This window comes from Sapajus apella, unplaced genomic scaffold (assembly GCF_009761245.1).
Source record: "Sapajus apella isolate SASKATOON/1434 unplaced genomic scaffold, GSC_monkey_1.0 scaffold47, whole genome shotgun sequence".
Lineage (NCBI taxonomy): Eukaryota > Metazoa > Chordata > Mammalia > Primates > Cebidae > Sapajus > Sapajus apella.
This window is the reverse complement of record NW_022436987.1, coordinates 2997453-3014458: the sequence shown is the minus strand read 5'-3', so window position 1 is coordinate 3014458 and position 17006 is coordinate 2997453. Positions and strand designations below refer to the sequence as shown.

The window sequence follows — 17006 nt, the reverse complement described above, 5'->3', positions numbered from 1 at the left end:
GAGAAGCTACACAGTAGGAGGTAACAGGATAAGGTGATTCTCACCAAAAAAAAAAAAAGTACCCACCTGCAATATGAGGGACTCCTTATCTCCTTCTAGCCGTGCCAGGCGTTCCTGGTAGGTTTCATTACTAGCAGTACTGTGGTGGTTTACCTGGGTCTAAAGAAGACAGAAAAAAAAGAATATACTTAAAAGGTTGGAAAAACATCTTACAGCTTCTAAACAAAATAGGGGATCCATGTAATTTGTGAGGACAGTTTCACTGATTATATGTACAAAACCACTCATCAAAACAGGAAACCACAAGATTTCAAAACTACCATGAGGAGAACCAGATCACATGCCACTGAAAGGTGTGCCTTGGAAGTTGGCACAACCGCCCCCTGGATGACCTCACTCCTGGCCAGGAGGCCCTCTGTGAAACTCTAGGCCCAGCAGTGCTTGACTTGACATGCTGGGTCTGGGTTAGCCAGAGGCATTGCCTCCAGAGGCATGGTGACAATGAGGGCCTGCTCTTTGAGGAGACTGGAGAGCCGGTACCATTCACCAAGGGACTACATGGGAACAGCTTCTGCACAGATCTTGGTATCTCCTAACTCTCATGCCAGGGTCCCCTGAAGCCAAGGCACACCTTGCTGCATGGAGGCCCAATCTGAACATCACAGTGAGCATGAAGGATGGGGGATGTCAACTACAAGGCCCTTCACTCACACCTCCCTTTCCACCCCAATCCCACCCTCCAGTAAGAGCTTTGGTAGCCAGGCTGGCAGGTCACATTTCCTCAGTGCTACAGCTGAGAGAAGCAAGCTAAGACAAAACATCTTGAGAAGAACTTAAATAAGAGCCAGAGGGATGCCAGAGCTAAAGCACAGGAAATGACAAGTGGCCAGAAACTATAGAAAACAGAGGAAAGGGAGAGGATGTGGAATGTCAGAGGAGAGGCAGAATCTTACAAATGCCCCAGGCAGAGACAGGAGGTGTCACTTTCTCGGGTGTGTCTGAGCTGCTTGTGGGTAGAGAGGAGGGAAGGAGCTGCTAATGTCACTAAGCTGGCCCCAACACCTCCTTCCTCCATGGTGAATGGAAGACTGAAACCAGGCTGGTCTGCAATAGGTCACCCAGAGGCTTGGCAGTCTGAAAAAGTAGATCTGATTGCTAAACGTGGAAATGAGTATCACATAACCTGAGCTGGTCCAGTGAAATCAGTGCTTCAATATTCATGAGGCAGGTGTCCACCACCCTAGAGGAAAGCCTCAACTGTGCAGAGGCAGATGTGAGAGACCCAGAGTTGGGCCACCTTGTCCTAGGCCATTTCTCCACATTTCAACTTTTAGTATGGGCTCTCCCACCACCCTCCATGAGAAAGGGCACCTCCTTCCTCCCCTGATCCCACCCCTTCCCAGTGCACTGCATAGGTGAGGGGAGCAACGGAGCCATGCCCAGTTCTAGAACAGAAATGTGAACGAAGCATACTGCACTCAAGCCTAGAGTCTCACTAGTGAAAAATACACTGATTGTTTGTTGAAGGTGCAGCCAGAGGACAGGCCCAGGGGCCACTCCCTAGGCCAGCTGTGCCAGGCAGCACCTGCTGCCACACTACTGTCTTCTGCTCCAGCCCCTCTGGAGCCTATGTCTTGTTCATTGTTATGGGAGCGCTTTCGTGCCGCAGACAAAGAGCCTTAACAATCACAAATGACGTCTTTGTTAATGGTAGTTTATTGTTGTTAAATTAATATTCCAGTTCTCACATAATCAAACTCTCTGACTAGAATCCAAGGATGTAATCTATATTTTCTCAGAACCTGAGAAGAAAAGATAGGAAAATAATTCTTAACAGCAGATCAAATTCTTATGTCAAATAACTCACATGATGGTGATTTCCAGTGGACAGAGAAAAAGGACCCAGGTGTCCAAGAGAGGCTCTGCACGCAGAACCCCGGTGCCAAAGTCCACATGGACATGGAGCCACCTAGCACTGGCAGCTGCCCATTCTCTGGCAGGAAATGGAGAGAAGACTAAAGACCCCTTTCACAGACTCCAGCAAGCCACTGTACCAACTATGCTTTATTCAAATGGTGTACAGTATATTCTTCATTATAATAAAAGGTCTACCCATGCAATCACCCAGAGAGGCAACTGTTTTTACTAGTTGACAAAAGAGAGTAAGAAAGTTGAAAGGGAGGGGAGCAATACACACTGGGGTCAGTTGGGGGGAAATAGGGGAGGGACGTAGCGGGAGTGGGGAGCTGGGGAGAGATAGCAAGGGGAGAAATGCCTGATGTAGGTGATGTGGAGGAAGGTAGCAAATCACACTGCCACGTGTGTACCTATGCAAAAATTTTGCATGTTCTTCACATGTACCCCTAAACCTAAAATACAATAAAATAAATAAATGGGGGGAAAAAAAGAAAGTTGAAATCATAACTCCAGTTAATAAAAGGTGTGACCCACATTCTATAACACATGCTAGAAGGGGGTAAAAATCTAGATTCACGCTAGAAGCCAATAAAAAAAGAGAAGCACAACCAGTTAATAGATGCACAGATCAGTATGATAAAATCAAATCAACTGCCTAGGAGAAGCATAACTATTTCAAGCAAGGGAGAAACGTCTTGTTTTCACAGAGAGATTTTGTGTAACAGGATCAGCAATATCCATGATAGCACCCTTACAGTAAACAGAGCCCAAGAGAACTCATTGCTTTTGTATGATGCTCTCAGAGTAGTTCAGAGGCTAGTGGGTAATATGGGCCAAAGGTGAAAGCAATTTTATGGAGATTAATATAATATGGCCCAGGCACAGGGCTGTAAATACACAGCAAGCACCAAGTGCTCAGCACGTGCCAGGCACTATTCAGAGCACTTTGCCATAATGTTTGCATTTCCTACAAAAATGTTTCTATTGAGTAATCAAAATCTATTTGAAAATCTGGAAGCCCTGTTAGAGGACCTAGAACAGTGGTTCCTGATATTTGTCCCTCCTATAACAGATTCAAGGAGCCAACTCCTTTCCTAGCAGTCACACTGGTCCATACAGCAGTGGTGTGCATGGCAGACAGGTCCCTCCCCTACCCCTAATCATTGTTCTAGAGGAACAGTACATCTTCCTCTTCTATAGATCCTTCAGAATCACTGCTGTTCTCCAGCAAGCTTTTAAAAGGTAGTAAACGTCAGTGAGAGACAAAATTCCAGACAGAAGCCCACAGTATCCCTATCCTTTGCTTTTAATGAAGTCAGAGCTATGTGTTTTCATGATCTAGACAGGACTGGCATGTGAAAAAACTGTGCTGTTCAGAAAGGCCAGGATCAAATGCCACCTCCGTCTGGAGAAAAACTTAGAAAGCATCTGAGAACAGGGCCAAGAAGAGGATTGTCTTGCTGAATGCTAATATTCGTCAGCCAAAGGTAAGGATTTACCTTTGGGTGAATCTGCATATTCTGTATTCTTATAACTCGGCAACAGGTTCAATCACGTTCTGGTGTCATTCTTGCATTATAAAACGAGTACATCATCAAGGCGTAATAAGCTTTGTGGTTATCAAAATGTGATTCCAATTTATTGAGAAATATGTTTTAAAAGACTAAGTTAGGACACACCTCTGTTTTGCTCTACTTTAAAAAGAGATTGCTTTGTCAAAAGGTATGCCTGGTCCTTTAATAGTGGAATTGCAAATAGAAGGCTTGGACAGATAGTGGGTCCCTGCGTGATTCCAGGTTTAATGTGTCTCTGAAAAGTCTTGTCCATGTTCCTGATTAGGCAAATCAGTGTTAGAGCAGTTGCCCAGCTCTCCATGCATGAAGTCAAGTTGGAAGAACCATGCCCACATTCCACAGAGAAGAAAGTACAACCAAATTCTGAAGGACACTACATGCCAATTTTCTACGGCTCCCCACTGTGGGATGGCCAGTGACAAAAGGAGAGTATCATCTACCCCCTGTTCTACTTGTTAAGGATGCTCATCCCACAGATAAATATAAGAAAGCTAATTTTTACGCAACCAAGGACATTAGCCACTAGGCTAGGCCTGCCAATGGACTGACTTACTAATCTGTGTTACATATATTTGATCGAACTTCCTCCCCCTCTCTTTTGATAGTTATTGCTACAAACGTAACACGGTAAAAATCAATCTTCTCATTCAAATTTTCCATGGTCAGAGCTGTTTCTGATACTATAATTCAGGTTAGTTACCTAAAAATATTGTGAGAACCATGTGATCTGTGTGCCCTGTGGAGGTGAATTGTCAACTACAGACTGACACTTGCATATCCTCTTGAATTTTGCCTAAAGGATACCACAGTGAAACATACTATCTCTCCTATATCATGGAACTGAATCATGAACCAGGACTTCCTGAATGTATATTGTTAAGAACTCGGCACGTTTAGTCAAGATTACTGAAGCCAAACCAACTTTGTGTCTATCAAGCTTTGCTCTCAAGAAGCTGAAGAGAGTCTTGGACACAAGGAATTCATCCTCTAAAACTCAGATTTCTTGGAGGCAAATATAAAACGGAGCACAGAGTTGTCATATCCAGGTCTTCCGTAGGCCTTGAGAGTAATATTCCAGAGTGTCTTCAGAAACACTGACAACACACCTCCTTGATTCTTACAGGTTATCCCAGGGTCTGTTTCTGTAAGATCCAAATTGCTATCACTGCTGAGGCTGGGCGAGCCTAATGTGCAGCTTGAGCAATTAACAGCCTAAAGTAGGGCTATTTTCTAAGCCATCTCTGACTGAGAGAGGCCTCAGGAAGATGCAGCAGCTATGCAGGGTATTCTGTGGTTGGGATCCTGGAGCTGCTCACCATAGTCAATCGGCCTCAGCAGGGAGGGGACAGAAAGAGAACTCCGAGTAGCCAGGATGGAGAGGACTGGCTGACTGCAAGATTCCAGCAGCGACAGTCTCCACATAAAGGGCAGTTTGGACCGTACAATGACAGTAGCCTAATCTAAACCAAGTCCTGTCCCTACCTCTCCCATCCCTCCCCTTGGTCAGTGAGTAAGAAATTTACTCTTGATAAGTTCCTCATGCACAGAGAGCTGGATGCTGACAGACTCAAGAAATCAAGATTTCTGCAACATGGAGAACATTGCATTTTAACTAGGTATGAGATTTTCAGGGGGTATGTGAGGTCCAGAAGAGAAACTTTATCATGAATTATGGAGAACCCTAGATCAGCCGATTTTCCCCTTGTTCTCTTGCTAAGGAATAGGAACAGAGAAGACTTGTCTCCATCTTGGCAGACAATTCTTCAGCACCCTGCTTTAATGGAATCTATTGTTTGTCTGGAGTAGGCTGAGATCATCACCTTTACTGTAATTAAGTGGCACAAATGAGGGCTGCCATCTTCTTAGAAAGATCCTCATCTCCCTGCCACTGGCTTGTTGAAATCCTTCCTCTGAATTTTTAAACTTAGGAACAGAGCATGGTAGTTCCTAGAGCATGGTGGTGCCATAAAGTTCTGAGGTTGTCAGTGGCCGTGTCCTGTTCTATGTGGACAAAGCTGGTTTGCAGCAAGAGACAGCTATGAAGCCAATGCGCAAACAAAAGCCAAGAAAAAGACTGGGGGCATTCTCATCCCTGGTTCATGCTGTCTAAAGGCAGAGATATATTCCAGTCCTTCCTGTTTGTTCCCTCTTGGCTTAGTTCAAACTGAATTTCTGTTATTTGCAACCAAAAGTTCTGGTTAATGCATTTGTCTCAAAAGGTGATCAACTGACTAAAATTTACTCCTTTGGAAACAGACTTGCAGGAAAGAATTCCTGCTATTTGGATATAGTACTGAATTGCAAAGGAATTCTGCCTATTATTGCTTGATTTGCTTAAACTGGCAATTTTTAAGGCAAGGTTGCCAGCCCTAAGCCAACTATAGTTAAAACCAGGATTATCATCAGGGGCTAATTGAGATCTACTTTGTGGCACAGGGAGTGTCTGTGTGGGATGTACTAGGATAAAAAGGGCACCCGGTCTCCTTTGTGTGGGAATAGATGGCTTTCTATCTACCACCTGTTTGCTTCCATTCTTATTTCCCATGTAGAGCAAAAAGGTTAAGACAGGGAACAAATACAAGATGCAAGAGGCCCATGGGCATCAACCAGGGCTGGTGGAGCAGGATGTGGGATATGAAAAAGTAAGTTCAAACAAAACAAGAAATAAACAGGAGCTAAAGTCTAAAAGATATAATGGTGAATCAGAAAATGAATAAACAAAGGGTAAATAACAAATATATCTAACGACTATTTAAGAAGTTATGTTGAAAGAATTACATGTCAGACACAGCTGTACAAATGCCAGGTCTGGGTGCTGGGAGGCTGGGAGCTCTGGCTTCCCTATTCCCCACATTTGACCCAGCTGAACTTTCAAGTGGGGGATCCCTGGGGACTTTCTTGTGGTGCTTCCATATTCATGTACAGAATTCCTATTGCATCCTCCTCCCCAAGGTACCACCTTCTCTGCAGCAAGAGGACAAACCAAGAATAATTAGGAGGCTGGGGCTGCACCTAACCATGTGGAATCTCAGGTAGGTCACCTCATCTCAGGCTTTCCATCCTATCAATAGAAAAAATTATGCTTCACAGAGAGGCAGAGAGGGTCAGTTAGGTCAATATACCTGAAAACCTGAGGGAATAAAACTACAGAATGCTCTTTATAGCAGGATGCTCTAAAAATTCCTGTGTGATATAAAGTTTTTGAATAATCATAGGAATATGGAAATGGTTTTAAATTATAATTTAACAAATGAATTTAACTAAATTGTAAATGAATTTAGCTTTGTTTAATCTAAAAGGCTACCGTTCAGTTAGAAGCATTTAATGTCTTCTACAAAAAGTTTTAATTCACTCTGTATGTGTAAGAGAACAACAGGAAAATATTTCTGATCAGGACACCTAAGAAATATCTATAAAGACCTGTACAAACAACCCAAGGGAACAATAAACAAAATACTTTCAGGCTGGAAATAAAAAACAAAACAAAACAAAAACAAAGCCTGTGTGAGAGTGGCAACACAGAATCCGACATTAGTTAACAGCCCTGGGATCACGCCTTTGAGCCACATTGCTCAAAAGGAGTTCCCTTCTCCACTATCCCTGAAAAAGTGCTCACATTGTTGAGTCATATATTCATGGCCACACTTTTTTCTCTCGTACAAGTGTTTTATTGTGTACTGTAAGTATTATGTGCTACATACATGTTTATAATGAGTACACTGGGAATTTTTATAGCTAGTAATAACCAATCATAAACATTGGATTTTTATTTCTGTTCCAATCTAGAGGTTAGTTCAAATTTGAGTTAAACATGAACTTTTTAGCCAAGTTAACCTCCAGCAGCCTCCTCAAAGACATCACCCTCTGACTGCAGTGGCTGTTCAGATCCATGATGCTTGCTCTCTCCTGGCCTAGCCCTTCCACTGTAGCTTGGCCAAGGGATAGCCATGTTAGGCTCTCCGTGGAGCTCTAGACAGGGTGTGAGTGCTTGATACCATGGCTGGGGTCCTGCAGATTTGCCGGGGGCATGACTGCTTTGTGGCCTGGCTGGCATCTGGCAGGAGAATGCACCGTGCACATGTGCTCTGGTACACCGCAGGGATGCTGGGTGAGGGCAGTTCTGCAGCACTCCCCAACTGGCATGACCCAGATGATTTCCTGCTGGCACTGTGCTTCACTGAACTAGTAGAAGGAGTGGTTCCAGAGTAGTCAGATGGGGAAAGGGGAAGATCACAACAGGGGTGCCATTGGTATATAAGTAAGGAGTGTGGGAAAACCTAAGCCAGTCAGCTCCCCCATGTGACAGCCCTAGCCGTCATGTTGGTTTCTGAAGCCAACAGCAGCTTCTCAGAGCTCTTGCCTTGGGACCGTCAAAATGCATCTGCCTTCCTTTTTTGATATCAATAATTGTCATCTCGGCTAGGTCAAGAGTCATATTTCCTTCAGTGCTTCTAATAAGCTATAAATTCCAGTGCCTCCAGGATCTTGGCCACAGTACATACACTGTCCCAACTGGTCAGAGCATGTTAAATTATATGATGGCTCTTCACCTGTAAATATGCTGAGATTCTGAACACAGCATGTTGGGTAAGCCTTGTCCTGGATAAGCCTTAAAACGGTTTCTCCTCATTTAGCCACTTAGGCGACATGTATTTTTAGCTGAATAAGAAAACAAAAGAAAATGTATAGTGTTTCCAGGCTGCCTGGTCAAGAGGATCTTATCAAAACCCAGAAAACCAGTTACACGCGAACCACAGCTGCCAGGAACAGGGCATCAGGGGAGATATCAAAGCTACTAAGGCTATATCTTAAGCTCAGAAGCACCACTCACATGCAACCCTTTTAGAAACTTAGAATACACAGACCTTAAAAGTAAGGGGACCTAAATAAATAAATAAATAAGGAAGATTGGATCACAAAGGCTATACCCACCACCAAGGGAACCCAGTAGTATGAGTGTAGGCAGGTGCTTATAAAAAAGAAAATTTCCCCTAGATTTTTTGATTCAGCAGTTTTAGAGCTTTCTGGCACTTATTATAAACCCAACCATTCCCAGGACTAGTTCTACTTTTTCTAGGTGAAGAATGGTCAAGCCAATCTACCATCTTTGGCACAGTGTTAAAGAAGTTTCTTCCAAATGCAAAGTGGATAGAGTGCAATCAAATCCTTGGCTACCAGGAGTCCAACAAGAGAGAGCCTATCCTGACCTTGACCCTTATGCCCTCCTCCCCCCCTCAATTATATATAAGGGGAGGTTAAGTATTGCTGATGGAGTTATCATCCAATGATCTAAATGCCCTCTTTTAAGGAATAACAAAGCAGAGTTCATAAACAGCAAATAAATGGCTTCTTGGTTGACGAATGTTCAAGTCATCACACTCCACGCATGTATTTACTCAATGACTTGAACATTCCTGAGCACCCACTAGGTGCCAGTTTATGTGCTAAGCAATGATTTAGTCCCTGCCCTTAAAAAGCTCTGCGGTATGACAGGGAAGAAGGACAGAAGGAAAAAAAGAAATCAGCCTTTGCAGCAGGATGTAATAAGTACTATCATAAAGAATTATATGCACACAAACGGCAGGGGCATAGAGGAGGGACAAAAACATTTCACCCTCAAAAGAAAGAAGTGGCTTTACAGTGGAGGTACCATTTGAATGATTGAGCCTGAAGGCTATAAAGGAATTCCCCCAGGAGGATAGGAGAACAGCAGCTTTGGACATAGCCTTCCCAATACAGATATGCTGCCTCTGAGGCTAAGACAATCACTACCCTTCAGACATTCTGGTCTTCCAGAACGAACACAGCAAACACAGGATACCTTAAGATGAACTGGCCATCAGCTCTCCAACAAAAGGGGCTGGCATGAAGCTCCTAACTGATCTTCCTGGGGAGCTAGATTTGTAGAGAAACACATTTGATTTACCAGGATTTTTTTCCCAAAAAATTATAACCTTGGCTAAGCTTGGTCACTGCTAATTTATCTTTATCCGGTGGCTGGACACTAAAAGGCTTTAGCACTGGGTTACAGAAATAGCATTTGTATGTGTGCTGGTATCCTGTGAAAAGAGAATGTGAAAGCCAGGAGGAGAGTAAGAAGAGAAGTCTTTGAAGACCGTCTTCTCCGTGCCAACTCCAACAGAAGCACTGAGTCATTATTACTGAAAACACCTTCAGAGGCAGTGCAGCAGGATTGGGTGCTAGAGTTGGGGTGGTACTGTGACTGTTTTAGCTTCCCTGGAGGCTTTGGAGCCTGGTGTGTCTTCAACTGTCTAGACCTCCCATATGAGCAACCAACGATCATATAGGCATGAAAGATCCAAAGTTGGAGAACATAGAATTAGGCAAGGGCCAAAGTGAGGAGCTGCTCCTTGGGTCACAAGAATGCCATAAATCCTACAAGATTTCAAAATGGAAATGAATACAAAGGAAAATGCATGGAGAAGATTACTTGGGAACTACAGGCAGCAAGAATAACATTACAGAAGGAATTTAACAGATGACTATAGGAACAAAGCTAGTGCTCACTGGAGGGAGCAGAGATGAACAAGCAGGCTAACAAATCACCAAGAATCTTAATGCTGAAAGTAAGGTAAGTTACAAGGCAGCATGAAGAGGCAAGCACAGGGTCAAAGACAGTTTCGGGGTTTTTTCCTGAGAATTGAGGAGAAGCATTTTCCACCAAGTGTAAGGGACAGATAGGCAGGGAGGAGCTGAAAGAAGAAACAATCAGAGGAACAACGGAAGCTGGAACAGGATTGGGTCAAGGACAGGATACTGGGATAGCCTTGGCTGAGAGAAGGGACTCTTAGCCCATGAAACAGAGGGATGCTGAAAAATGATAGCTGAAACAGTTACAATTTGTGGCGAAAGGGAGGAAGAATGAGAGACTCAGCTCGGTTTGGCTGTATTTTTTTTCTTTGACATTGGTAGTGACGTCAGTTAAAAGGAGAGTGTGAGGTTGGAGACGAATGGGAAAGTGTGAAAGAGCTTCTATGGAGGATGGGAGAGAGAAAAGCAGGGATGAGTCAAAGGATCCCCAGGTGCTGCTGCCAGCCCACAAAACCACCAGTGGCTGTGCTGCTCTGCACTGCCCACAAGCTGTTCAGCAAATGATGGTGGTGTGATGACACTTTGTAAAATCCCACTGGGTAAAAGAGGCCTCTCTTCAAGGAGCTGGCAGGAGTCGCAGGTGCTGGGTGTCAGAGATGGCAGAATTCTAGCTTCTAAATTATACCAGGAAACATGATGTGCAGGCACCTTGGGTGCGTTGGCTAGAAATAGGAGGTATCTTATGAAATTGAGGATAGCTAGTGCTCTTGGGTGACCATACCCACTGGTGCCTTTCTCATGGGATTGAAAAACCTCTCTTTTCAGAATCAGGGTTAGGTACATGGCTCTGGAGTAACCAGAGGTTGTTGGTTCTGACCAATGTCATCATCCCCATAACTAACACTTATGAAGTGCTTCCTAAGCACTTAACATATATGGAATTGGCTGGGTGCAGTGGCTCACGCCTATAATCCTAGCACTTTGGGAGGCTGAGGCAGGCAGATCACCTGAGATCAGGAGTTCGACACCAGCTTGGCCAACATGGCAAAACCCTGTCTCTACTAAAAATACAAAAATTAGCCGGGCATGGTGGCTCATGCCTGGAATCCCAGCTACTTGAGAGGCTGAGGCAGGAGAATCACTTGAACCTGGGAGAAGGAGGCTGCAGTGAGCTGAGATCGTGCCACTGCACTCCCAGCCTGGGCCACAGAGCTAGACTCCATCTAAAAAAAAAAAAAAAAAAACAAAAAAAACATATATACATATAATTGTTTATCCCTATGTTATAGTCAAGGAAATTGAATTCCAGGAAGGTTAAATAAATCACCCAAGTTTACATAGAGATGAGATATGAGCCCAAGGAATCTAGATCCAGGATCCACGAGCGTTAAGAGCTAACTAGTAGAACAGCCTTCACAGAAGCTGCTGACTATTTCTGCAACTTTCACTGCAGCCCAACATGAATGCAAGGCAAGGCAATGTCTGGAGCAAGCGTGCATGTGTGTCTGCCTTTGCAGCTCTTCTGGCCCAAGCGGCCAGGCTACTAGATCAACCATTTGAGCACCAGATGACATGGAATAAAGTCTCACATTAGCAGCTTGAGTTCATTCTACTTTCTACTGCAGAACCCAAGCCAATTGCATGGGGGACCCATAGTGATTCCATTTTCTTTGTGACTTTGGGTTGGAATGTGCTTAAGCACTGAGCGTGCTGGAAGCCAGGAAGCAGTGTGAAGATGCTGGCAGTCTGGGATTTCTGTTCCTGGGAAAATGAACTCTTGCTGAAAGAGCAGTGGGTGGGTCCCACAGACCCCGCTTGGAGCTATTTTTAGAGGCATGTTCATGGCTGTGTGGGCTGGATCTACTGACCTCAATGTAGGACAGGTGTGAGCTGTTTGTGAGTCAGGAACCAAATAGCTGAGGGGGCTGAGACCCTCTGTATACTTGTGGCAGGGGACTACCTTGTTCTAGGCTTTGTGCATTACGAGAATGAACTAGAGCATCAGCCCTGGTCAGCCTTCACTCAGCAACCACAGCCAAGCTGGCCGGATCCAGCAGCCAATGAGGCCTCTGGTGACCTACGGTGGCCCAGTTTGCAGCTGCCTTCTTCTAGGTCTTCAGTATGCTTGGTTTGAGACCTTGATCTGGAATGTGGGAAGGGGCACGGAGCTAAAGGACTGAATGGCCTGAGAGGCACTTCTAGGATAGAGCCTGGTCCCATCTCTTCCTCTTTCAACCTCCCGCTTCTTGGTAATCGCCAACAGCAGTTAAGGGCACACATGTTATTGAGTGTCTCTCATATGCACGATACTGTGCTAATTCTATTATCTCACTTAGTCCTCATAAAGCCTGTATGTGGTAGGTACTATTATCTTCCTTATTTTACAGTGGAAGAAATCCAGGCTTTTGAGATGATTTACCTTGGACCACACAGCTGGTAAACGTGGCAATGCCAGGATTCTAATCCAGGCCTCACTCCAGACTACATGTTCTTAACTATAAGATTAATAGTATACACTATCCCATCCCACAAAGGCCCTGGAGTAAGGTTTCTTTTCTGAACAAATATTTCCCCTCCAGCTCTGTGCCTCTCTGAACATAGATGCCTCCCTTCTCTACCACCTGGGACTGCTCAAAGGGCAAGGGCTTCCACTCTGTGCACTTCTTCTAGAATCTATGCCCTCTGTAAAGGAGAATGAAGAAGACAGTGTTTCTACTTCAAAAACATGAGTTCAGAGAAACCGGCTCTCCAAGCCACCTCAGCTGAAGGAAGCACAGGAGAAGGGGTGGGTGGGTCGTGCAGATGGGAAGTGCTGCAGACCTGGGCTACAGGAGGTGGGAGGGAGGGCCAGGAAAGGTTTCCTGGGAAAAGACAGGCTGGATGGAGTCGGATGGAGTCAGATGAAGTGGGTGAGAGTTAGAGAGGAAGTGGTCCTCTGGGGTAAAAGCTCAGAAAAGGGAAGAAATACACTTGGAAGCTCAAGAGGGTAGATATAAAAGATAAAATAGAAAAGGTAAGTTGAGGTTGGACTACTGATGGTCTCAAAGCCCAAGCAAGCTGAAAATCCTGAGATTTTTCTTCCAGAATAAGGGTGAGTCTGGGGGGCTCATCATCAGGGTCATAAAATGAAAGGGGAGTTTTGTTTTTGTTTTTTAAAAGATTTTTAAAAATCTGGCAGTAGTGATTAGGATAGAGAATAGGGAAAATACTCTGATCACACTGCCTATGACACGTCTAACAATTTTAGTTTTGCTTTTTTAACATGCTCTCTAAAATTCCAAAAGTAGGGCCAGATGCAGTGGCTCACGCCTATAATCCTAGCACTTTGGGAGGCCGAGGTGGGAGGATCATGAAGTCAAGAGATCGAGACCATCCTGGCCAACATGGTGAAACTCCATCTCTACTAAAAATACAAAAATTAGCTGGGCATAGTGGCATGTGCCTGTAGTCCTAGCTACTCGGGAGACTAAGGCAGGAGAATTGCTTAAATCCAGGAGGCAGAGGTTGCAGTGAGCCGAGATTGTGCCACTGCACTCCAGCCTGGCCCCTGGCGACGGAGCGAGACTTTGTCTCAAAACAAAAACGAAAACAAAAACAAAAATTCCCAAAGCAGAAGAAAAATATCTGTTTTGCTATGAGTCATCCTGGGGGGTTCTGAAGTCTCCTTGCTTCAAGTTTCTCTAAGCAAACTTCCAACTGTCTACAGGACCCAGAATACCCTGGGTCCTGGGACAAAAAGGGCCTTCTTACATTGCATCACTTGCAAAATTAGTTCCTCCACACATAGAAAGTCTCCTGTACTAGGCAGAGTTACAGTATATGCCACAGGGGCTGAGACAAGGCTCTGACAATCCTAGGCACATGTTGGCTGAAAGGATTTCTTGATTAAAAGCTTCATTTGGGATACAGGGGAAAGAAAGACTGAGTGATGGAAAGTGCATTTCTTACCTATTTCCTGCCAGTATCTCCCCAGTGGGGCTTTTTAAAAGCTAAAGATGATGCAAACCTTTGCCAAAACATCTGGTCATCTCGGCATGCTCTCTGGTGACTGTGATGCCCCTGGGGCTGGGCACAGACAGGATTTCTGCTGGGTTCTAAAGCAATAATTTTCTACATATTTGGCAGAGAAGATGGATAAAGAGAACTAGACTGGGAGATAGAGAACAGGGTTCAAGACCAGGTTGCACCACTAACAGCTATGATACTAATACCATGAGGTTCTTAGCCTCTCTTGGGCTTTGTTAAATGAGGGGTTTGTACTAACTGATTCCTCCAAGCCCTCAGCCCGGTAATTGTTTTCAGCTGCCTTACTTTTCCCAACATAGCTTACCATATACCACATCATAGCTAGAGCAATTTTCTTAAAATACAAATTGGACCCCCCAGTGTATCCCATGTTACTTCCCTGCTACAAGTCCCCCAGCATACAAACCATGTAGCCCACAAGCCTTACTGTGGCCTTAGCTGTCCTACGTGATCCTCTGCCCGTCTCTGCTTGCCACACTGCACTCAGCCACATGGGCTCTCTCTCAATCTGCACAGATTGAGAGAGTCCATCTTGATTGGCAGACTCCATCTTGCTTTAGGACCTTTGTATACATCATCCCCTTTGCCTGGAATGTTCTTCACCCCATTTTTCACCTGACTCATTCTTACTACTCTCAGTTTTCAGCTAAGTGTAATTTCCTCAAACTCCCTGACCCTTCCTTCTCAATCAAAACAGCAGTCCCATGTCTTCTGTTGTTCCTCCAGGCACACTTACTGTTTGTCATCTGAGGTTTATTTCCTGGGACAGTTTCACCTACGTCTCTAGCACCAGGTAGAAGATCCACAAAAGACTGATTCTATTTTGCTCACTACTGTACATCCAGTACCCAAAACTCAGTAAAGATTTGCTGCATGAGTGCTGCTGCACTCACACAAAAGCCAGCCAGCTCAGTGTCTGGGAGTTGGGGTCCAGGGACCTGCATGCCCCTTCCGAGCTGGACGCTTCCTGGCTCTCCTGTCCTTCTGCAGTTACAATGTCAAGTCTCTAACCTGTCAGCTGCTTTTGCCCTTCCTGCCTCTGAGAAACATTCAGCCTAAAATCCCTTAGTGTGAAAATAAATTCATACCTATCTTAGCCAATTTAAAGGCAGCCACAAAAGAGGAAACAGCCTGAATTCTAGGAGTGCGATGCTACTCCAGCCCCCAACGTTCATTCATTCCTTGCTCATACCACACACTAAGGCTTATCTAAAGAAAGGGCATGAACAACTTGCAACATAAATCCTCAGCTTCAGAGCATTCAAAAGAGAACTCCCTGAAAGCTTTCCTCCGGAAATGCAGAAGCTGATTCTGCTGACAGCAGATGTGTCCTCCGCTGGATAAAATCAGAGTGAGAATGAGTTAAACAACTTCCGAATTCAGTGCATTTAAAGAGGCAGCAGCTTCCTTTTCAGTTTGTCCTCAAACTGAAAAGCAGTGGGCACAGTTTTCTGCTCACGGTGTTTGGAGCCTCTGACTGTTTAAGTGCCAAAGTTAAAATAACCAACTTTCCTCACTCCATTCTTGCCTTTCTGTACAAGAGGCTCATTCACTAGAATGTCAGTGGAGAAACAAAGACAGCTGACTGTTTTCTCCCTGGTGTCTATAATTAGATTCTCATGAAGCACTTGGCCACAGCAGGGCTCTGCCAGACAATACCTTCCCCCACCACACACACGCACACTTACCCCAAAACACCCTAAAGTGTCTCCCCCTCACTCATCTCCACGGAGACCCAGACAAAGCAGCCAGTCACTTACCCTCTTCAGCCACGAGAAATGCTTGTAAACATCAATGTCCCCATCCATGCTGGGCACCCATGTCAGCAGTTAGATGCCTTGGTTGAAAAAGCCCTTTTTCTGGCTGGAGACCAGGTTCTCTCCTCTTCCTTGCCTCTGCCCCCTCCCCCCTCAAGAACTCCAAGCTGTGTTCAAATTTCCCCACTTCCCTGGCCTGCGTCCTTCAGCCTCTCCCTGGACAGTTTCAGACACACAGCGACTCAGAGCAGACCGTGCTGCTCCAGTGTCCTCCCCGACCGCCCCCACAGATACACACACACACACACACACACACACACACACACACACACGCGCACACACGCACCAGGACTGGGATTCAGAGCCCTGCAGAGAAATCAAACCTAGCACAAAGGTGGGGGGAAAAGAAAGACTTGGACAGGAGTTGTAAACACAACACACACGCGCACACACACACGGGACTGTTCTCAGTGATAATACCGGAGCCTGCCAGAGGGAAACAGTCCTGAAGAAAATTCCTTGTCTGGCTTCCCCCTTCTGGAGTGGCTGGAACTCATTACTGAGAGCCCCGATTTCCTGTCTCGGCTTCACTCTGCATTTACCCAGGGCTCCCAGCTGCTCTCAGTTTATTTGGGACTGGGGAGAAGACTAAAAATAAGTGCTGCTCTTGGAGGAGCTCACTGGTTCCCACACACAGTCTGACCCCCGCCCCGAAGCTCACACCCACTCGTTTTCCAGGCGAGCGACAGCCTGTGCCCCAAGGAAAGCCTGCTGTTTCCAAAAAAGAGCAGATTCAGAAGCAGCTCCAGTCTGGGTTCCTGGTCCTGCTGAGCGACGGGCCCTGTGCAGGGTGTTTGCTGTCCTTGGCGCTGGTGGTGCCATCCCCTGGAGACCAGCTGCCGCAAACTCGGGGGAGTCTGGTCCTGGGCTGTTGGCACCAGCTAGAGCTCTGTGGGGGCCACATTTTAGACAGGGGCCAGGGCTAGAGGGTCCTGCCTCTTTGGCTGTCCCCCACTCTGGACTACCTGGCTTTACAAGCAGGGAGGTGGAAAGCGTGAGGCTGCTTCAGGTGCATTTCCACGAGACTTAGGGAGCAGTGCTGGGTAGACAGGAGCCTTGGAAAGGCTGGAGAGACCTGGAGCTGTGGCTGTTTTCCTCCTGTCAGGGCAGGTCACGTGCA

At 45.5% G+C, this 17006-nt stretch overlaps 1 protein-coding gene across 15 annotated transcripts in view; it reads right to left on the bottom strand.

Annotated features, from left to right (window-relative positions):
- Positions 1 to 17006, bottom strand: part of PPFIBP2 (PPFIA binding protein 2) — a 141173-nt gene that overhangs the window by 64990 nt on the left and 59177 nt on the right. For 9 of the 15 annotated variants that reach the window (XR_004257570.1, XM_032240619.1, XM_032240622.1 and 6 more), the window contains one exon: positions 67 to 159. Coding sequence is in view for 11 of the 15 variants with exons in the window: in XM_032240619.1 (XP_032096510.1) it covers positions 67 to 159 (93 nt within the window). In the remaining 4 variants the exon portion in view is untranslated. Of the gene's footprint in view, positions 1 to 66; positions 160 to 15829; positions 16978 to 17006 lie in introns of those variants that run through there. The other 6 variants (XM_032240628.1, XM_032240627.1, XM_032240630.1 and 3 more) reach the window with 6 other exon arrangements.